This window comes from Eleginops maclovinus, chromosome 16 (genome assembly GCF_036324505.1).
Source record: "Eleginops maclovinus isolate JMC-PN-2008 ecotype Puerto Natales chromosome 16, JC_Emac_rtc_rv5, whole genome shotgun sequence".
NCBI lineage: Eukaryota > Metazoa > Chordata > Actinopteri > Perciformes > Eleginopidae > Eleginops > Eleginops maclovinus.
Window position 1 is genome coordinate 13,547,271 of NC_086364.1, and position 22,677 is coordinate 13,569,947.

Consider the following 22,677-nt stretch of genomic DNA (forward strand, 5'->3'; position numbering starts at 1 on the left):
CCAACTGAACATGTGCGAACTTGCATACGAAGACACACAGACACGCGCACGGTTTTCACAAAGCAAGCAGGAGGTGTGTTTGGTATAATGATGAGAAATGAGGCGTGATGCTCTAGAGGCTCTGCTCTCAGTTCTCAGGTGTTCCCCCAGAAAGAGAGAGGAAGGGGACGATGCACACCATCCACTGCAGTTGACTCAGCTATAATTGGGATTAGCATTTGCATATGTCCCTCTGCCTGGGAGCAGAGCTGTAGGCTTCCAGACTGGGAGACTTCCTCTATCACAAGGCTACATCTGTCACATTGAATTAGCTTGCCCCCGCCAGGCTATTGTTGTAAATGCATCTCTCACCTGGCTGCAGTCACAGGGGACATCTGTCGCTTGGACTGCTGTTGAATTCACCTCTGGAAGCAGCGACCATTATTCACTGGAGGTGAGCCGATTGGCAGGCAGGGCAGAAATCACTGGAAGCCTACTCTGCCCTGTGTGACCCTTGTTGGCTGACACAGCAGCAGTTGGAATAATAGGGACAGAGGAGGATATTGATCTGAGCAAACACAAGTACTCTTGGTTTTTATTTATTTAGCGAAAGAGCAGAGGAGATATGGCTGAAGATTAGGATTAACCTCACTGGTTGTTTTTGAGTTCCCTGAAGATCTAGAGCAGAGGTCACACATTTTGGGTGTACATATTGTGACGTGAGTATATGTGTTGTTTATATGTGTATGTATGTATATGTATATGTATATGTATGTATATGTATATACATATACATATACAGTGGGGCAAAAAAGTATTTAGTCAGCCACCAATTGTGCAAGTTCTCCCATTTAAAAAGATGAGAGAGGCCTGTAATTTTTATCATAGGTATACCTCAACTATGAGAGACAGAATGAGAAAAGAAAATCCAGAAAATCACATTGTAGGATTTTTAATGAATTTATTTTCAAATTATTGTGGAAAATAAGTAATTGGTCAATAACAAAAGTTCATCTCAATACTTTGTTATATACCCTTTGTGGCTACAAGTCAAACGTTTTCTGAATCTCACAAGGTTTACACACTGTTTGCTGGTATTTTGGCCACACTTCCCCATTGCAGATTCTCAAACAGTGATGGTTTTGCGGCTGCGCTGTGGTAGACACAGACTTTCACACGTATCCTCAATTCACAGATTTTGCTAAGGGTTGAATCGAGACTGGCTAGGCCACTCCAGACCTTGAAATGCTTCATTCCAACCACAGCCTAAGTCTTGCATCGTGATGTATTAGGAATCAATGTCATGTCCTGAAAGAGCCGTCAGCCACGCTTCTCTTCAGTGCCCTCTCATAGGTGAAGTACGAAGTGATATTCACTCAAATCTCGAGATAACACTGCCCTCTATTCTGTCTTCGTTTACACGGAATCCAGTACCTCTCCTCTGTCCTCCACTTTAAGCAGAAAAATACCATGACCCAGCTATTACTCATCCACCCTTCAGCCCCAGTCTTTGACAACTTCTTCTTGCTCACCACTCATGCAGCAGTGAGTTCAACCAAAAGTAAATTTGTTCTTGAGACACTTTGAGAATTTGCTGTTATCAATCCCTCCTGATCCTACTCGCACAATCCCCACTGAAACTTGCGACTGCATACAGTAAGACTAACAGGACACCGGCAACCAGGATTTCAAAGTCCATGCAGGGTGTGTTTGTATAATGATGAGAATGAGCCGTGATGTTAGATGGTCCAGCTCTCAGTCTTCCTAGGTTCCCCCCAGTAAAGGAGGATGGGAGATTGCTCACCTCATGCAGTTGATCACTTAAATGGGTTAGCATTTGCATAGCCCCATGCTGGGAGCATAGCTGTAGGCTTCCGACTGAGACTTCCTCTTATCACAAGTACATCTGTCCCACATTGATTTCTTGCCCCAGCAGCTACTTTTGTAAATTGCATTTCCACCTGGCTGCAGTCACAAGGTACATCTGTCCTTGGACATGCTGTTGAATTCACTTGGAAGTATATACATACATACATACTGGCAGTGTCGGCCACAATTCAGCATCCAGTGCAGAGGCAAACTGCAGCAGTTGGACACTTTTCTACAGGTGTAACCTTAATCCATCAAATAATAAACAGTAATTCACTCTGCCACCCTGCTGTTCATTGTTGAAAAATAAATAAATGGATTGGAGAGTGCAAGTGGTGGTAAACATCATGGGGTGTACAGCATGACATTTCAAAATTCCTTGGTGGGACTACAATGTTTTCTCACAGCCATTGGCTTGCAAATATTGATTTGTTTTGTTTTGTTGCGATCCCTTTGGTCATATACAAAAAAAGAAAACCGAAATGAAAAAAAAAGCTAAAATATTCACTCAAAACATCAGATATCATAACTTTAAACACGCTTTTGCAAACTCAGTATCTCACTGCCAAGTATAGTACAATAAAAAGTTGGTTAAAAGCATCAACAAAAAGTGTGTCCTGTTGCATCTGGAAAAATTATTCGAAGCAAAACTATTCAGGCACTACTGGTGAAGTGGCATATACCTAGTGCCCACAAAACCTTAAATAATCAACTAACTTGCATACATTTTGTGGTGATAATAAAGCAACATTTGATGATAAATGCATTTTGGTGCTCGTGTTGATTCTCCATCAAGCACAGATTATCTATCTGAAATTTCCTCATTGTAATTTCCTCTTTGCAATCACGCACGCAGAATGCCAGCAATATGATGTTCAGTAATTACTCAGCAACATCAGTGCTGCTTATTATCTTGTGGCCAGAAGCTGTAATTCACTGCTTGAAAAGCATCTGAGTAAAACCAGAGTTAGAAGGAAAGGGTCCAAATGTTTCAGCGTCACTGGCCAGACTGCTGACGACATTGTTTACACAAAGCTAAGAGGTATTACAGTTTGTCTTTAACAAATATGAAGAGACACTCTGCACTGTTGCTTTTAGCTTTGTTACTTATACTTTTGTTCTTGCTTCTCTCTGTCTCTAGATGTCACGTTTGCGGCGAAAGGCTACTTTGATGCTCTGGTGAGAATGGGTGAACTGGCCAGTGAAAGTCAAGGATCCAAAGATTTAGGTAAGTGACGTATACCTGATGACCAACTTCTGTTTCTGCGATTTCCCTTGTTTCCTTTCTTTGTGTTAGCCACAACAGCAGCATCAGTTATACACACACACACACACACACACACAAACACACACTAACATCAGCTTTAGCGATGATAGGGTATCAGTTAATATATAGATTGTATCCTGGACAAAGTAACTGTCAGAGGAAGAAAAATGTAGCAATAATAAATGGAGTACCATCAGCACAGCAAGCTCGTAGCTGGACATCATTTATTTAAGAACGGTACGGACTATGGTAACACATTTTCATCTGAGCTGACTAGAGAAGACCTTTTATGTGACAGGTTAGGAAGTTGTATTTATTTTGTGTAGAAAAATACATGGGTTTACCAGATGTTGGAAGTGTTACACCTTATGTGATGTCGATAAGCTGTGCCTTTTTGTATGTGTTGGTGTGTTATGGTTACAAACATAGCGGTCAATAGGCAACCAACACCTGGTCCTCTTACAGTGAGTTGTTTCCTAGGTGATGGCTGTCGCTCTGTGTGTCCGTACTTGCTGTCACAAGCCCGTGGGAAATCAGCTCCTGTTTGAAAAGATTTGCTTTGCGCTGATTGTGCTTTCAACTGCCTGATCTGCGTGGAAGTAGCTGTTGATTTGACGGGGCCTTTGTTGCTGTGGAGCTGAGATATAGTTTGGGTTTCCTCCAGCCCAGCCAACAGGGACTCACATGAAAGTGTTCTCAGGATGTTTTATTCAGTACACGGCCCCTCTCTTTCTCTCTCTATCTCTCTATCTTTGTGAGGTTTTTCATTGATACAGCAGTAACTCCGTGTTCAACCATGCCTTACTTGGGCTTTCCCCCTCCAGATATCCACAGTCACAAACGGCTGATCTAATCTCTCCTTTCACCCCACAACTGTGTGACTTAATAGCAAGGAGTTATTTCAATGAACACAAGTGATCAGGAAATATTACGTTACTGTGTTTTGTGGTCCACCCGCACTCGTTGTTACTCATGTTGCCATGGCAATTTAGAAAATCGTGCGTGTGGAAGTATACACCTCTTTTGTCACAAGTGTATGAGAGTACTGAAAATTGATTTCATTTCCAAAAGCCGTGCCTGGAGGAAGATCTGTGAGGGAGCAGATATTTAATGACTCATCCTCTCTTTCTTTACATCCGTCTGTTTTTCTCTGTGTTCATCAGCTGAATCTCTCTGTGCATTTGTAAGTTGAAAAAGAAAGGTTGTGGTGAAGCTAGTATGATACAAGCCCCTGTTGTTTATTACCAGCCTCAAGCTAAATACACCAGCTACAGTACACCAGACATTCCCCTGCATGCTACCGTGTTTCCCAAGGGAATGCTGAGGGTTGTTTTATTTTCCACCCACCTGCTCTCAACTTTTTGGATTCCCCACCCTGAAGTTGGCACCGGTGCCCTGACCTTCTGTCAAACTATGTGCAGGGATGTGTCCCTAACAGTTTCCTGTTTGGTAGTAGAGTACAGAAATATCCACATATTTGAGCCATTTGGGTAGCCAAACACAGCTCTTATGCTAAAACACAGGAAACAGATGCAAATAATTACGTAAAGATATCAATCTATCAAAGGAAAAGCTTCAAATCTCCCTTTTGGAATTTATCTGATTTGATATCTGAAAAGATGTTGCAACATGATTTCACTTGAGATAAAGTGAGTAAATTCACGGGTTGGTTTAAAGAGTTACTTCATCCATTGCTGGCTGATTATACTAAAAAGATAAATATTATTTTTATGGCTTGTCTGTATTTGCGCATGCTCAAACATTTATATGTGTTTTTGAGCTATTCCTGCACCTCTTTAAAGCCTGTTAATTCCATAGAGCCCTAGTAAGAGATGGGCTGCAAATGCTCCCACCTACACATCTAAGAGTCGGCAGCTGCTCACCATGTCTTTTCTTTCTCCTGTTTTTACACATGTAAATATTAGGCTTAAAGCAGGAAGTGAAATTACTTAATTTAATAATGCTCTCTGTTGCTGTGTTTATCGCCAAATCAACATGCATTATACGCTTGAGCCTTATTCATTCATTTAGAACACAGTATTTTCCCACAGGAATGTCTCCTTGTGTTTTTGTACTGCATGTGCATGCATGTGTTCATGACTAATATAGTTACAGTACATATTTGGGTGCATTTTCAGTTGAATTTCCTGTTATTTCTAACTGTTTAAACAGTATAAGTGCTCTTTGAATCCACTTGTGTATATCTCTGCCTAAAGAGACAGAGTCTCTCTCTTTTGCCAGCCCCACTACTCCCACACACTCCCTCCCACATATCCTCCTCTGGTTGGGCTAATCATCGCCTGTCACTTTGCCACCCACACACACATGCATGCACGCATACACAGGCTAACACACACACACACACCTGCCCTCCCTCCCTCCCTCCCTCCCTCTCTCTCTTTCCCTTCGCTCCCTCTGTTTCTATCATACTCCTCTCCTTTATCCCTTCTTGTTAAGTAGTGAGCTTTCATTACCTCAGTGACATGTATGACTTTCCAACCCTTTTAGGGAAATACAGGAATTTGGAGTTTCTGAGACTGGCTACATTTACGATAATCGTGACTGACCAGCTTTGCTCCTTTGTTTGTTGTATTGTTTGTATCCCTCTGTTCTAAGAGGTTTGTTATTTATGACTTTAGAGTCATACCCTAAATCATCACAGGTTTGAAGGTCCTCCTTAAATTACTTTTTTTTTTTTTACGTCCAACCAATCAGGTAACAATGGCACAAACGTCTAAGTGTTGTGTACGTTATAGAGATAACCTTTTTTAAATAAATCACATACAAACTTTGTGTAACTTATTATATCATTTATACGTTTTCAGATTCGGAGACAGGATTTGTGATGCCTCAGGTGCCTGTAAAAAGCTGATGTTATTCAATGACAGTTCTATTTTACAAACTCAGAAAATGTACAGTTTCACACTTCGAGTTTTATATTCCAAACTATATTTTTTCCTCAAATGGTTTAGCACGGTTCTCAATTCATGTTAGTGAACAGCAGAACAATAGCCTAATAATCTGACCCATTGCATGTCTTGCTGCCCACCTGCGTGCACAGTGGAGTACCAATCATGGCCTGCTGTGCTATCTGTATGTAAATGTTATGTACAGTTGACTATGCATAGTTATTATTTTTTAATGTTTGGACTGAATTTTGAATAAAAGTGACCGCACCGCATATTTGCTTTGAGGCCCAATTGTATGTAAACATTACCTTTGCCATACCTGCATATAATCACTAACAAATAGTAAAGAGGTCATGTATAAATTGACTGAAGAAAATAGGTCTTTGGCAATTGGGTTTTTGGTATGGTAAGCCTGTCCTCAGGTGGAGTGAAGTGGAGAGCTGTTCTGTGCTTGGCATGGTTTTGCTCCACTCTGCTGTGTTACATAGATCTTGTTTCACTGTTGGACATATACAAATCTGACTACCTGAATATTAGCCCAATGCTGGTGAATGTATGCATGTATGTATGTAAGACAGGCATGTATTTTATGTTCGCTATGGCTTCCCTTCATTCTGTGATATGGTTTACAATTTAAAATACATTCCCTCTCGGGCCGTTTGGCTTATTATTCTGTTTTCAAGAACCTGGGCAGGAATGTGAAGTGCTTACATTTCAGCCTCCCCAGCCAGAGGAAATCACATATCTTTCTCCCCTCTCATCAACCTCTGTAACCCTGTTAATTGCCACTTTTTAATAACACACATGTATGATTCAGCACAAAGCCATGTCTTATGGGAAATTACATGCACTAGAGAGAAACAATTGATCACATTAACTTAGCTTAGGTTGCTGCTTATAAAAAGTTTCAGGAAAAAAGGATCTCATAGCAATCACAGTAATTACCTGATAAATTAAGGTTCAAATGAGTCTGCAAAGTGAGGTAGCATGATTGTCTTTTTTGGTTAATGGATCTGGGACATTAGCCTGGTAAATTAATGCCATCTAAAAGACAAAATGACACATCTTGTAGGTAAGCCATGGCGGTTGATGTGTTGACATGCATTTTTTTTTTTAGAAGTTCCCACAACATACTGTACATACAAAGCTTCTCTCTCCCCACCTCTCTGATTCCCCTCTCTGTCTTCAGTCTGGCCTACCTCTCTCCTCCTCCAGCACCTGCCCCTGTTTAAATGAGAGCAGAGGAGCTCTTTTCTTAGCTCTGTCCCAACATCCCAGGGGCCCCTGCCTTCTCCTGCTCTATTTCTGATACACGCACTGCATGATGGGAACCCAGTGGCCCCCCACTCTCTCCATCTACACACATTCACGTTGTCCTTCATTTGTTCGTGGCAGTTACATTTGCTGAAGGTGAGCTTGGATACAGCTGGGATGGACATAGACAAAACTGCAATGAAGTCTCTTCCTTGTGCTCTGTTTTGCATATGTTTATGGTTGTCACATTGGCTTTTTTTTTAACCTAAACTAAATCTGAGTGCAGAAGGTTAGGTAGCAGCGACACAATTTTTACATTTTAATTCCACACATTGTTTTTCCTCACTCGTGCCGTCAGACCTTTTATTGACCCTGGTATCTTAGGGCGGTAAACTGGCTAGATCATATAACACAAACGCACACAAAAACAGCCCCTCCTTGAATCTCCATACTTCAACAGGTAGATGCATGATTTTGCTTTTTTTGTCTTATTGTCAAAGTCTCTGGCTCCTAGCTTTGAAAAGAAAAATAGCACAATCAGTTTAATTTGAAATGGCATGCAAGTTCAATTCAGTTTCTTCTCTTTAATATTTAAGGTATCACTTGTTTTTGTTGCTTTCTCAAGGGATTTTCCCCATTACTTAATTTGCCCTCAATCTTCATGTTGCACTTTACTTTTAACTTCATATTCTGAGTCTAAGGGAACTTTTTTTAAATTCGGGATAACAACAACAAAAACAACCCAGATCATTTTCAAGGATTTCCACGATAATCTGTATGACAAAATCAGAGTAATGTCCGCTCTTAATCTACCTTGTGTTTTTTTTCCCCCTGTCACTTATTTGGCTTTCTTTCTCCCTCCCTGGTCCATCAGCGTTGCTCCTGATGTGTAAGGGTAAAGTGACTTAATTCATCATTTATGCTTTCAGCGACTTGTTATTAAAAAGAAAAAATGTTTTCCTGCAATAATAAAAGTTTCTCTCTGGGACAAACTTTAATGAAAGGATTGCTTTTGTTGCTTGGCTCAGGTTTCTGTTACCTTATTAGCCCTCCATTGTACAATAACATATTGCTTCATATGTGAAGCTTATCAAATATAAGTCAGGCTTTGACAGCCATTCTGTGACTTAAGTTTCATTTCATATTTTGTTGCTCATTATTAAAATAACTATTACTGTATGCAATCTTTGTCAAAATGTCTAGGATGGTAAAACTTGTACAGCTCCTTCAAGTGTACTCTTTTATCTTAGAGTACCAAAAACCAGTCAAACCAGGTGGGACAGCAGCTTCAAAAGAGGCCAGGATTTGGCTCACTGATACCAGATGGTTTGGATTTGTCACATCAGTCTTACCCAGTAGACGACGCACGACAAGCTACCTTTTTATAGCATAAATACAAATATTACTTGCAACAGTGCTCATGGCCCACTTTTGTTTGACAGGCTAGCATGATCACTGCTAAGCCTTCATTATGGCCTAAAGCAGGACACCATTGCTGGACAGACTTCTATTAGGTTGAACAGCTGTGATGGCTGTGCCCCCAACTTTAGGATCATAAGTGATTTACTGCGTATGAAAACAGTGTATCCCTGTGAGAGGCTATGTGAATGAGCAAAAAAGCAAAACTACAAAGAGTGTGTGTATGTGTGAACAAGGGATGGCTGAACTGTAAACATAAACTGCCCTCACTCCCAGATTAAGTGTGTTTATACGTTATGGTTTCACAGGGAGGGTCATCACATACATTTAAACAAACTCACATGCACACATACACACTCACATGGCCACCCATACTCTCAGCTATTACCCACGTCTGGCACTTTTTTTTTGCTGCCCCATTATACTTGCGACTTTGTTTGTTTCTCTTGTGATTTGACACACACACACACACACACACGCACACACACACTGTACACAGACTCTCCAGGTGGAACCACTCTACTGTCCTTTCCAGGGTAGTATACAGTAGATGCTGATTTGAGGATAGCTGTAGTAATGTTGGAGATCTTTGAACAGTGTTTTGTAACACAACACTCTGCTGCCGCTGTCCTTCATCTAGCAACTTCTCCCATGGCAACGACCCTAGCATTATCCTGCTTCCATGACAACCCGTAGTGAATTCGACTTGACCTTCACCAGTGATTCAGTTTCTCTCCATCCACCTCCATTCTCTCCCTCCCTCCAACTCTGTCTCTCTTGTTCTCTCTGTTCAACATTGCAAACTTCCACTTTTTATTTTATTTTCTTCTGCTTCCCAACCCACATTCTGTTATTCTGTTTTCCTTTCACTCTACCTGTGTGGGTGTATCATTGCCTCTGTTACGCAAGCAGTCAATAACATCTACACCAGCTGATGTCATACTTCAGGGGACAGTCTGTTCGGATGCACCCAAGTCCATGTCCATGCTTCCCTCTATGACTCAGTGGTTTAAGCTGGCAGGCATGTGGTTGCATGTTGCTAAGCTGCAGGTGCAGATCAACCTGAGCTCACCTCTAAACAAAGAAACTACTGTTTTCTTTCAGCCAGGGAAACAGGCAGGAGTGAAGCGCATTTGCAAATATTGATGCCATAATGACAAGTATTTAAGAGTTGATTTGTGTGTGTTTTTGTATCGTGTGGAAATGTTCATTCGGTGCGTGTTCTTGACCTTGTCACTATGGCCATCGATCTATCGGTCATGACACCTCCTGCTGGTATGCGGATATCCTCGTCAGGCTGGCAGCACTCACAATCGGTCTCACAGGTTGAGTCAAGCTCGCTAGATAATTTCTGCACGAAACAATAACATTGCACAGCATGTTCAAATATTCCACATTAAGCCATCTTTGTTGATTCCTGATTGAATGATCTGCTGTTATCTCCCCCTGAAGGTTGCAGTCCCATTTTCTGTGTTATGTGATATGATATCCAAGTTGCCATGGTAACTGTTTGCATCTCAAAGTGTGAATATTTATTTTCTATGTCGTTGGATCATGCATTGAACAGAACTGCAGAAGAAAAGAAGAAATCTCTTGCAGATTCAGTCGTTTATTCCCTTTTTGGCTTCTTGCAAACACCCTGTCCTGCCAGTTTTTTTGACATGTGTGTCTGACAGTGTGTGTGTCTACGGAACACGATGGCTGCTCATTTGTTAATGGATCCCGCTACTTGCAGCAGACAGAATGCCAGGGTTTCTAAGCCTGAAGGGCGGTGATTAGGGATGAGTATCTTTAAGCTGCTTAGCAGGCCTGTTGGGAACTGACAGGATGCTTTGGTCTGCTTCTGTGCTCCTGTGAGGCACCAGATCAGCAGGTTGCACCATGGGCAAAAAAGCCTGAGAGTCTTGGGAATACAAGAGCTGTATGGCCAGTGGTTGCACTGAATACACCATGAAAAAAAGTGCTTCTTAACACTTTATTTGCTGCACACGTGTGATTCTGGTGATGAACAGGTCAGCAACATGTTAAAAATAGAAGTAAATTAATAGGTCATTATTGATATCAGAGTTAAATCTGATTGAAAAGTAAATGATTGTCCACAATGCTGAGCTTGTGACTCTACAGGAATTTATCTTTCATCAGTATTTAAACATTCAAATATACACTATTAGGTAGTTGTAAGCATATACACGTTAATTCATACAGTAAGCTGGTTTGACGGTGTAGTGAAACACATTTGGTCGCCGTAGGAAAAGTTGTAACAATTGCTTTTTATTCAAACAAAATGTTGTCATAGTATGGTATAAACAATTCAATGTTGATATAATGTTTATAAATGCTGTGATGTAAAGGGGGACCTCAAGTTACCGCATTAAACGTTTTTTTTCAGCTCTTAATAGTTTTAATACTTATTATAAGTTCTGTCTCTCTTATAGATCCTACCTGCTTCAATGTCTGTCTGTAGCTAATTGCATTGTACGTGCTGTGTGTTGAGATTCAGACCACTCCAAAGCCCTTTGGTGAAGACTAAAGTTTGCTCTGAAACCTCTTAAGCAAGTTTTGATTCTCTTTCGAAATGTTTTGAGAGAAGTTGAGATGTACTCTAACAGGCTCTTTTCAAAAGCGTACACGGCAGGGGGAGGTTAAATAATCAGATTTTTTCTAAGTGTTACACTTCAGTAAGCACATCGTAGTCACAAATGTCCACAGCCGTTAAAAGCGGATTTATTGAGAACTCTTAAATGTGTTAACCCTAAAAATATGGTTTTCATTTCCAGTAAGAGAGGTAATTTAAACTCCTGGTCAGTTACCATGGTAACCGTGGTGACTGTGAACCTTACCTGCTCGCTGGCAGGTTTTAGACAACTTCCCTGATTCAGAGCCAGACCTGCTGTTTATCTCCATTGCTTCAGTCTCTGACACATGTTGAAGCATGTTTATTAGCGGAGGTTTATTGTATGTCAGAATCAAAACCCAGGTTAAGTATAAGAATTGGTATTACTCTATGATCTTTATATTATTTTTGATATTCAGTTTCTGCTGCCTGTGTTTTGACTCTTTCAGATTGAACCCGAGCAAAAACATTACAAATATATATTAATAATGTGTAATGTAGGGTCTAATTCAGTCAGATTTGAACACTTTTGACGATATTTAACTATTGTAAGTTATGAATATAGACAACATGATGTTGAATAAATTAATATTTCTTCATCTTCCGGATTAAAATGGAGAGTCTGATCAGCTGTTATTTAACTCTGACTACAGGCTTACACTCAGAGACTATTAAACCTGCTTTTTGAAACGGGCCCCAGTACATACTTTTCTGTACACTGAATGAATGTCTACAATAACAGTGATGCATTAAACTGTTTTGCTGTTCAATTTTTGGCAACAGAATGATACAACAGCTCCACCTGTCACAAGATGTTTTATGTTTTTGTCATTAGCCACTTATTTGCACTATTAATCTTTCCTCAGTTAAGTGTTCTCACTAAAAGCAATAATCACATGTTAAAGGATTTTTCTAAATATTTGAACACAAAGCAATATTAAAACAACTGATATCACATGTGTTCAAAAGGCGATTACCTTTTATGTAGTAGAGCTAATGCTAAGGGGCTTTGGACTTTTTGGTCATGGAAATGTATGTGCCTTGTTTTCCTGTACATGCAGATATCACACTGTCTTTCCACCAGGTCTCTATGTGTCCTTCGCTCAATGTAGCTCTCTGTGTTCCTTTTTTCTTGCCAATGCACTGCATATTCAGAAGAGGCAGCCTGTAGGTATATGACAATTAAAAACTCTCGCTAGCTGCATGACCTTTCCTTAACTCTTCCCTTTTGGTTATTTCCTTTTTGTGTTGAGACTTTAACCTTTCTTTGAGGTGTTTGTTTTGTTTCTAGAAATCACATTGCCTGATGTTAAAATGAATCAAAGAAAGTAAAAATGTTTGATCACCACAAGACACAGCACTTACAGCCTTGAAGAACCAGAATTTAATTTTAAGCATTTTGTCTCCCCCATATGTCATACATGTCATCACTTGTTATTGTTTCATTTTCCCTGTTTCCTGTTGTCTTGTATCAAAAAACAAACTGTCATCATGTTGTGTGTTGTCCCAGTAACAAGTCACGCGTCCTGTACGTTTGTGTATCTCGTATAACTGCATGAGCTTTGCACGCTAGGGTCTCTCTGTCTTCTATCTCTTTCTTCTCTACAGCTCTCTTCCTCTCTCCTTTCTGTTTCTCTGCTCGAGGAATGCTTGCGATGTTGAGTGTTGTTCATGTGCTCCTTGTCTCCCTCTTTCTCTCTGTGCAGGGGATGTGCTGTTCCAGATGGCTGAGGTCCACAGACAGATCCAAGTGCAGCTAGAGGAGATGGTTGGTATTCTAAGCTCAAAAGGGTTTTCAGCTGTGTGGTTCAAAACTACGGAACTCTCTATAAAACTAATTTTTAAAAAAAAGGTGTGGGAGTACTGGTTCAATCCTTACCGCAGTCAGCATGTCGTTGTGTCCCTGGGCAAGACACCCAAAATTGCTCCTGTGGGGACTGTCCACAGTATTGAATATATGTAAGGTGCTTTGGATAAAAGCGTCCAATAACTGACATGTAATGTATCTGCTACTATTACTGTACAAACTGTACATTGTTATGTAATATACTCTCCTCTATACTTATCTTCCTCAACAAAAGTGCAATCTAAGAGATCAACAAAAAGAATGCACAGTCCTCATGTGGCAAAAAAAAAGAGAAATTACTGCAGGCCAACAAACTTAAAAAAACAAGAGCCAGCTGACAATGCCACACAGTCAGTATAAAGAACATAATGAGAAGAGATTCGACAATTTATTCTGCATCTATTGCTGGTCCTTCAGGCAGGTCAGTTTACAATCTAATGACTGAATATTGTGTCAGTTAGCGCTGAATCAGTGACAGTGACAGTGATTTGCAAGCTGAGAGAAGCTTCACAGGCTGAGACTTTTTTTAATGAAAAATTCATTCAGTGACAGAGCGAATGAGGATAACCCTTGTATTTAATTTAAACCTATTTGTTTATTGCATACAACTTAATATAGATAACTTTGTGTATGATGTCTGTCTCCAAGGGCACCCTCCGTGAATGCTTTGTTAATGCATTCTGTGTGTTTGTGTTTTCTCTCCAGTTGAAATCCTTCCACAACGAGCTGCTCTCTGAGCTGGAGAAGAAGGTGGACCTGGATTCTCGTTATCTGACTGTGAGTATCTGTTTAGCTCGCTCCCCGCAGCCCGAGGACAGCTTCACTCCAACGAGTGCACTCAATATTTAAGCACATTTTTACCACGTTATATTCCAATATATCAAATCTACCTAATTTATAAAAACATTTCACATGTACTTAACCCTACTGACTAAAATAAACCCCTCCTGGAGTTTGTGTATGTATGTGTGTGTGTTCTTGTGTGTGTGTTTGTGTGTGTGTGCACACTGTAGAGCTGGTCTGCATGTGATATCTTTAGAATGAGTGGGTTGCCGCCTGAGTGTAGAGCGGCACTGCTGCACGTTGTTTTGGGGGATGGGATACTGTTTCCATTATTGTGTTGTGCTGTTAGAAGGACCACGTTATGATCTGCTGCAGATTACAGCCATTGACGCACTCACATTCACTAGTAATACAGTAATACAATATTGCTTTTAGCAACTGAGAAATAAAGATGATTTTAGGTTCTGGCCTTTTGACCTAACTGGAGACTTATTAGTCAAATTAGATGTTGTATTGTTAGGTTCAGATAAAAAAAACACAAGTATTCTGAAATAATTTAATATATGGGCTGTCTAAAACCATATGAAAAAAAATTCATTGTAAGGTTTCATGCTTTCTACATTAATTTAGATACATACAACCATTTAGACATGTCTATGGTGGAATGTCCCTGAGGTTTTAACATCCTTTACTTTTAATGAATTTCATACAGATCTGCCGCAGTGATAATAGCAGTCATTTTGCTTCAGTCTTTGTGAATTAATCATCAGAAAATTTGACTTCAAAAAGACTGAAAGCAAAGCTCGACTGAAGTGTGTGTGTGTGCGCTGTTCCCAGCGGTTCTTCGCTCTTTGTTCTCCTTCTGTCTCTGTGTCTCTCTCTCTTGTCTCACATAATGGCTTATGTGAGGTTTTTACAACACTGAGGTCAGAATTTTGGCATTAACCTAAAATTCACAGATGAAGAGAGCAGAACAAAAGTGATACAAATGTGTATCTACTGTCCACTGTGTTTCTAATCAGATTTAATCACACTAATTATCTGTCTGCAGAGGTAGCCGGTGATTGAGAGTTGGGGTTACCGCCGCTGTAAACAAAAGTCAACAAGCTTTTGATTAGTTAATTAGGAGGAACATTCTAGCTCAATGAGACAGGCACTATAGGGAAATTATCTTGTTTACCTTATTTCACCCTGCAACTAAAAGCAAACTTTCCACTATGAGAAATTGTGTTTCACGATACCATTATTAACTTCACTGTATGATCTATGTGCTGTGGGTTTTCCACTGGGGATGATCAGCTTCTGGGATATAAGGATATGAATAGCAGAGCCAGCCTTATTGACTTATAGCTTTACCCCTGCCAGGGAAGGAAAGGATGGATTATTGGGAAAGTGATGTGTAAATACTTTTAGTTTACAAAGACCACGCCAGTGCAAAAGCACAGTTTGGTCTATTTTGTCAGGGAAAATATGTTCAATTAGTTAATAGAATCTCCTGACCTGCAAAATTGGTCAATAATCAATTAGTTAAAATATCAACATTTATATAAATCATTAGTTAATGGGTCACTGGAGATGTTCAGTCAAGCTCAGAGGTGCAGAGCTAATATCATCCATATCTGCCATGAAATCCAAAATATTCAGGTGTCATACATAATGGACTTTCAGTGACAATAACCACTGCTTTCCGGCTTCCTATTTATCCAACCAACACCTCGAGTACACCTACATCCTTGGTGTCTTGCAGTATGCAAATGTGGGTGTTGAACCCTCATGCACAAGCTCTCCTAAGCCAGTTTTGCCTCGTGCAGAAACCACACAAGCTTTGTCGCACCAGACACTGTTGCCATGACAACAGAGCTGGTTCAGCCCAGAAACAAAGTTGTTATTCTCCATGAATAAATAATTAAATAAGCAAATTAAATGAATTAAATAAAAAAAAACTCTGGCTGTAAAAGGATTAGGCCAGTTGTTTTTGCCTGTTCTAATCACACATTTAGAGTTTTGTTTTGCAGGCTGCCACTGTTTTTTAATCCATTTCCTTTGCTTAGAAAATCTGCTTGAAATTAGCTTGGGATGGCTAGTAACTAACAGTGGATGTTTTAAAAGACACCATCAGGAGCTGTGTTGTTGCAAAACCAAGCCTTGGAAGAGAAAAACATCTTGTAAAGAATCTTTGAAATGTGCATGTTTCTTTGATTAAAAAGATTGCTTTATGATGTCAGAGCCTTCTTGAACACACCAAAAAGCAGCTTTCAAAACAATCCCACACAAAAATAATTTAACAACTGTAAATGTAGTATATAAAGCTGGTTTTAACACCCTGTGAGATGATTTTCATACTGTAGGGAGATTCATTGAATCTATAAAACCTTTCAGAAATAGGTTGGCAGAAATGCTGCATATTTTTCTCAATTATATCCCACCACCTGCCAGTCAGGCTTTTTAATTTGTTGTCCTAAATGTGTGTTTGTGCTCTGCCTGTTTCCCCATGTAGGCTGCCCTGAAGAAATACCAGTTGGAACACAAGAACAAAGGGGAAAGTCTGGAAAAGTGCCAGGCCGAACTGAAGAAGCTGCGCAGGAAGAGCCAGGGCAGCAAGAACCCCTCCAAGTATGGAGAGAAGGAGATGCAGGTGAGCGTCTTGCTGGAGGTTTTCCCTCTCAGAATTAAACAATTAGGATGAAGGTGTCTCGAAATGGATTGTTAAAAATGTTTCCATTGTGATGGGCTAGAATAAAAGATGTTGCTTGCATGTGGGTGAATGTTGGATTAGATATGTATGAGTCTTTTTCTCTGCATAAAATAAAGTGAATTTAATAAAACAGCAAGGCTGGGGGTGGAGGCAGTGGCGACGAGTTGCCCTGAGTGGGAAGGCAAATAGTGGAGGTTTGATTTATAAAGTGTGTGTCCATGCCAATCTTTCACACATACGTCATGCACGTACAAACAATATTAAAGAGAGATTTGAGATGATAATAAAACAATAATTGATGTAAAAAGTATGAATATTTAGTATACTATTTGTTATGCATTTACCTACGTGTCAATAGTACAGTTTCGGTCATGTAGAGAAACTTATATAAAGATTATTAACAATATCGCAGTTTTCTTTACATTTATATAAGAAACGGTTTAGTGTTATCATCCTGCTGTGGGTTTGTATCTTAATGTGTCTGGATACATTTCTATATCTTAGGGCAGAACTCTTTGTTTTTAATAAGGTTGACACTGAGAGTCATGAAATATATTCTGCCTTTGGAATCTGCTGTAGAAATGGGTATATCTTTTGGGGTTTTAAGTGTGTTTTCATTAACAAATGAATGAATTAAGAAGCATGTTAATAACATGTTGGTAAAGGTGGTATGGTGATGATGCAGACATTGGGCGTGCTTATGTAACTGTTTCACTGCATGTGGATACATTGTTCAAACTTTTGCATCAAATATGTTTTGCAACACATTCAGATGGCAAACATTCTAGACTTGTCAAAACGGTTTTATGTCAAACCGGAGCAGTGGCATGATTCACTGAGGGAACCAGGGATAGCACTGTTTGCTTCAAGCGTAATCATTCCTGTGATTATTTCCATAGCAAAGCTACATCCCAACAGAGCAGCTCAGGTGAAATGAATTTTGATGAGTTGCAATGAACCCTCGGTGTTGGAACTAACTTAATTAGTTTTTGTTTATTAGGTTATGTTCATCTCTCGACCGCCTTCTTGACAGGGGAAGTAGTGGTGTTGTGTATTTCTCCACATACACACACAAATACCCTCTCAGTATGTATTTAACCTTACTGTTGACTTTCTCTGCGGTACATTTTGTAAATGTTTACAAGTCATGTACTCTATTGTTTTAGTCCTTTAGCCAGTGTCACTGACAATGAGAACACAATGACTCAGGAGAAAATGGCGGAAGTGTGACGGCTGTTCCTTCACAATGGGTGCCTTCAAATCAGAAAGTCTAACAGCCTGGAGGGGTGAGAACAAAAAACAAACAGGTCAAGGCTTGCAGGGTAATAGCTGAGCTTCTGTTGCTTTCACTGTTCCGTGTGGCTGCCCGAAACTGATCAATAACCGCATAAGAAACAAATTTTTTACCTACAGATGCAATGTTTTGTAGAGTTCAGTGAGTTTGTACAGTCCCGCACATACACACACACCTCTAGCCTTGCCTGTCTGGGTTGGTTTGACAGTGATGGTTGATCTGACAGCTGTGTCGCATTGGGTTTGTTCCACCATGTTAGGGATGCCATTATTCCATGTGGAGATGTTGCATGAAGTGTCATCTTAAGGCGTCAAAGAAGTGTGTGCCGCAGTCCAGTTTTGCAGGAGACAGGGCTTGGGATGGGAGGGTTTTTTGAATTCACTAAGCCAGTAAGTCTTTGTCAAGAATGGCAAGTTGTTGCATGTTCCTGAATGCCTTGTGTGTTTGATAATTAGACCTTTGTTAGGTTAGGGTGTAGCAAAATGTGATGAACGGAAACAGGAATGCAGGATTAACTGTATTGCAAATCATTCAGAAAGTCGGGAACTAAAAGAAATTGAGAAAAATAATTACGTTAAAGTATAAATCAATATTAGTGAAAAGGTTGCATTTTTTTTTAAAGGCTTTATGAGTAGTAATACACAAGAGTTTGTCTTGACGGGCCACCGGGGTATTAGAGACAGCGGCTTTATCCACCTTAAACAGTTTCAGCTAACACAAACTATCTTGAATCTATAATACAATGTTGTATAGCCAATATTTGCTGCAGAATAAAACAGTTATGGCAACAAGTAGAAGACACTAGCACGCCAACATTTTTTTTCAAGCAATTTTACCTTGTGCATCTTGGACTTTGCAACTTTTACCGAGTCTGTATGAATGATCAATTGGGCCCATCTGCTCAGAGGATGGAGCACATCAGGCACAGGACTCATAACAGGGTCAGTTAGCAGAGAAAGGAAAATCAATCTCCTTTTCTCATTTTCAGTCTGCTCCCTTTCACTGATCATATCACAGCTGTGGGCGTGTGAGTAAAAAGTCAAGTCCGGTATCAGAATCCCCCGGGGAGAGCAACACACAGAGAGGAAGAGAGACTGCACTTCCTCAAGACTCTGTGTTTAACAATGACATCCATCTAGAGAGACTTGGAAAGTGACCGACTACACCAATATCGTCCTGGAGTATTTACAGGGATGGGTTCTTTCTGGCAGCATAGTTGATAAAGTAAAGCGGCTAGGGCAAAATCAACTCTTCCTCTTCCTCTTCCTCCTCCTCCTCCGCCACATCTGTGTTATTCTAGCAGATGAGAGCAGCACCAAGTTTCTTTTTTATCTCCTCTGTTTTCATTAAAAAGTAAAGTGTGTCTGAGCGCACTCCGGCACCGGCCACAGATGGCGGCCGCATTTCATTGATCGCTCGCTACCTCCCTCTCTCTCTCTCTCTCTCTACCACTGCGCGCTGTTGCTCTCCCACTTCTCTGTCTGTCTCTTTGTCTGTCTATCCTCCCCTGCTTGTCCTCCCTTGCCTTCAGGCTCTTTCACTGTGCCATCTCATCAATGGGTACAGACCCTGCCAAAATGCTAATCAGCTCATTATGTAGTTCAATGGAGTGGACCAAGGTACTAGTATAAAGGGCTTTCATCTAGATGAAGTCCTTTACACTGCCTATGCTGTGAATAAGAGCTCAGATGGAGATAGAGGAACAGAGGTCAGGATTCAGAATGAATATATGTAGATGTTTGATTAAGCTCCGAGTTTCTCCCGCTTTGTGTCATAAAATTGAAACGTGATTCCAACCTGGAATTTTGAATTCACAAAAGCAGAAAAAAGGTCTTGCTTAACGCAAGTGCAGTATATTAGCACTGACAAACACACATGCATAGCAGATCCTAACAGGTACTGAAGTTGTAGTTTCTTTTTTGTTTTGCACCCTGGAGCGATAAAGTGCAATCACTTTGAATGCAAAGAGTGCTGATGATGAAGGAAAAGAAGAGCCGACCTAAGCAGCTCATAACAAGCTTCCATTTTTTGAAGGGTGTGAATCCCCTTTCTCAGTACTTATAATTACTGGAAGCTATATTAGTGTTCAGTGCAAAAATGTCATACTTTGTCAGGGTTTCGCCTGTCCTCATTATGTCAGTGTAAGGGGATACACAGGGAGGCGGCTATGCTGGGAGTCTGAATGTGAGAACTGCATGGATGTGTTTTTTTATATTCATAACCTTTGCAGAGCAAGTCATACTAGCTATGATGTAACCTGAGGTCGCTCAGATATAATGGGGTAGGCGTCTGCTTGGGCTTTTCCTACTGCACACTCATTGTCTTGGGTTACTTTGGTGACCTTTTGAATGGATGGGAAATTGGGCCATATGGATTTGACAAGAGGAGCGGGCCCTTTACCTTGTTGAGGTGCAGTCAGCCCTTTAACTGAACGCTGTGCCTTTACTTAGGCAACTCACTGAACCAGTTTAAAAGCACTTAATTTGAGCTTAAGGTGCACAGAAAGAACCGAATAAGGTCAGGCTGCTCTCAGGAGAAAAATGTGTTCATCATCTTTTCATCCCGGTCTTGCTGGATTTGACAACTTTTGGATTTTTCTAATGATGTAGGGGTATTCTTCAAAATGTTTGAGTTCAGTATCATTTAGTCACCAAAATATTCCTCCAGACAGAAATCCCAATGAACCAACCTTGTGGCTGTTGGCAGTGGGGAAGTATGTCTTTGGTGGTTAGTAAATGAGATACAGCTGCTGTGGTGGCACCACAGGATGTTGCATTTGGCTACAGGGAGGAACTCAGACTTAACAAATTACATTAGCCTTTTCATCTTTCACCTTTGAGGAATCTAGTAAAAAACGTCTAAAATGTGCTTTGGTACTTCGAGAATACCAAACCTGAGGTATTATGACAATAATTCTCTCCAACGGCACAGACTTAAATCACAAATGTAACATCTATAAAGTTTATTGTTTTTGTTTTTTCCATTTCCCGATATATAGGGGACTGGAGTTGTATACCACACCGAATCAGACTTTGGATGATAGTTAGATCATCAAATCCTGTCTTTCAACTCATTTTTAGTGGCAGATGATACATTATTTAAACAATGAAACCAAACGCTGTCAACCTACTTCAGTATCGAAACGTTTAACTATCAACATGCAAACTCTCTTGTTTGCAATAACGGTACCAGGCATGGTCACAGATCACCCACATGTCACTTCCTATTCTAACTAAGACTCCCTGCACTGTCAACCACCATTTTGTGGGAGTGTGGTCAGTCAATCTTCCCCTTCTTAGAGACTTTTAGAGACTATAGAGAGTCAGGCTAAGACAAACTGTCATCGCTTGGATCTCCTTCCCTTTCTGTCTCTCTTATACTATACATAAACACACCTATCATGTTATTATTGTCTGACACGTAAAAAAGGATTTGTGGATTTTGGCCGCCGTTCACACAATGCAGGGTCTTCATTCATAAGTGCCTTGTCTCACTAGCAGTCTGGAGGAAAAATCTAGCCTGAGAAAGTTACTGAGTAAGGCTCCCTCCTTGCACAACCTGCAGGCTGCACTTAAGGCCTAATTGCTCCATCGGAGATGAGCTGGACTCCTTAGTGTGAATGTGTTAAATTGTCTGTATGGGAAGCAGGGTCTTTTTTAAAAAAAAGTAATTGGATGTAATTGAGATACCTGGACTGTTTCCTCGTCAGACCTCCTGTCCATCAGCCTTACCTACTCAATCTGAAAATGGCTTATGGCATTAATCTAAGGATAGTAATTATAAAGTATTTGCTGATCTTTTCATAAAAACACCAGCATGTTGCGATTTATTTTCTTGCACTAGTGCGTAGTTATTGTATCTAAAGTTCTTTGTCATTGTGTGTTCTTCACCAGTTTGTGGAGACCATCAGCAGTAAGCAGACGGAGCTAGACACCTTCATTGCTGAGGGATACAAGACAGCCTTGTCTGAGGAGCGTCGCAGGTACTGCTTCCTGGTGGACCGCCAGTGTGCCGTGGCCAAGAACAGCAGCGCCTACCATGGCAAGGTGAGTGTCACTTGACCACCAAGAATATTATTAAACCATAAGGGAAAGATAAGTAGCGACGTGAATGTGATATCATTAGAAGTCAATGCTGCTACTTTCAAGTCTCTCAAAGCTGAATTATTACTATATATCCATTACTCAATCAGCAAAACTAAATCTGAAAATAACTTTGGAAAAGAAACTTCAACCTATAATTTCTTGAGCTGCTATGCTTCATCAGGACTGTGTGGGTGGGTTTTGATAACATTTTATTGACAGTGATAGCAACACAAGCAAACAACCCCCACTGTCATCATATTTTGATTAAGACACCGTCTCACCTACACCTTCTCATCCGTCACCTGCTATTTATTGATTATATTTAGCTCCGTCTGAGTTATTCTCATTGTTTTCAAGATTGCACAAAACATGCATGAGTTTATGTTTTTCCAAATGAGCCCTGCCCGCTTATAATCAAGGATGAAAAGGAAATTACGAATAGGATATCTCTCATAGCATTAAGCTGATATTATTCAGGGCCCTTCATAAAGCTATGCACAGAGATGATATGAAATACAGCAAGAATTTGTGTTTCCTTAAACTATTTGTTAAATCTTCTAAATGGGTTTGCTGTGACTATACGAGTGCTTAACAAAATTAAGCGTATTGAGAAAACACATGCAAATAAAGATGACACAAGTAAACATCTTCACCAGTATGACT

The 22,677-nt window shown here is 40.2% G+C and overlaps 1 protein-coding gene across 1 annotated transcript in view; it reads left to right on the forward strand.

Annotated features, from left to right (window-relative positions):
* Positions 1-22,677, forward strand: part of baiap2a (BAR/IMD domain containing adaptor protein 2a) — a 47,706-nt gene that overhangs the window by 14,953 nt on the left and 10,076 nt on the right. The window contains exons 3-7 of the mRNA XM_063903323.1: positions 2,990-3,076; positions 13,018-13,079; positions 13,863-13,934; positions 16,438-16,575; positions 21,823-21,975. Of these exons, the coding sequence (XP_063759393.1) occupies positions 2,990-3,076; positions 13,018-13,079; positions 13,863-13,934; positions 16,438-16,575; positions 21,823-21,975 (512 nt within the window). The remainder of the gene's footprint in view (positions 1-2,989; positions 3,077-13,017; positions 13,080-13,862; positions 13,935-16,437; positions 16,576-21,822; positions 21,976-22,677) is intronic.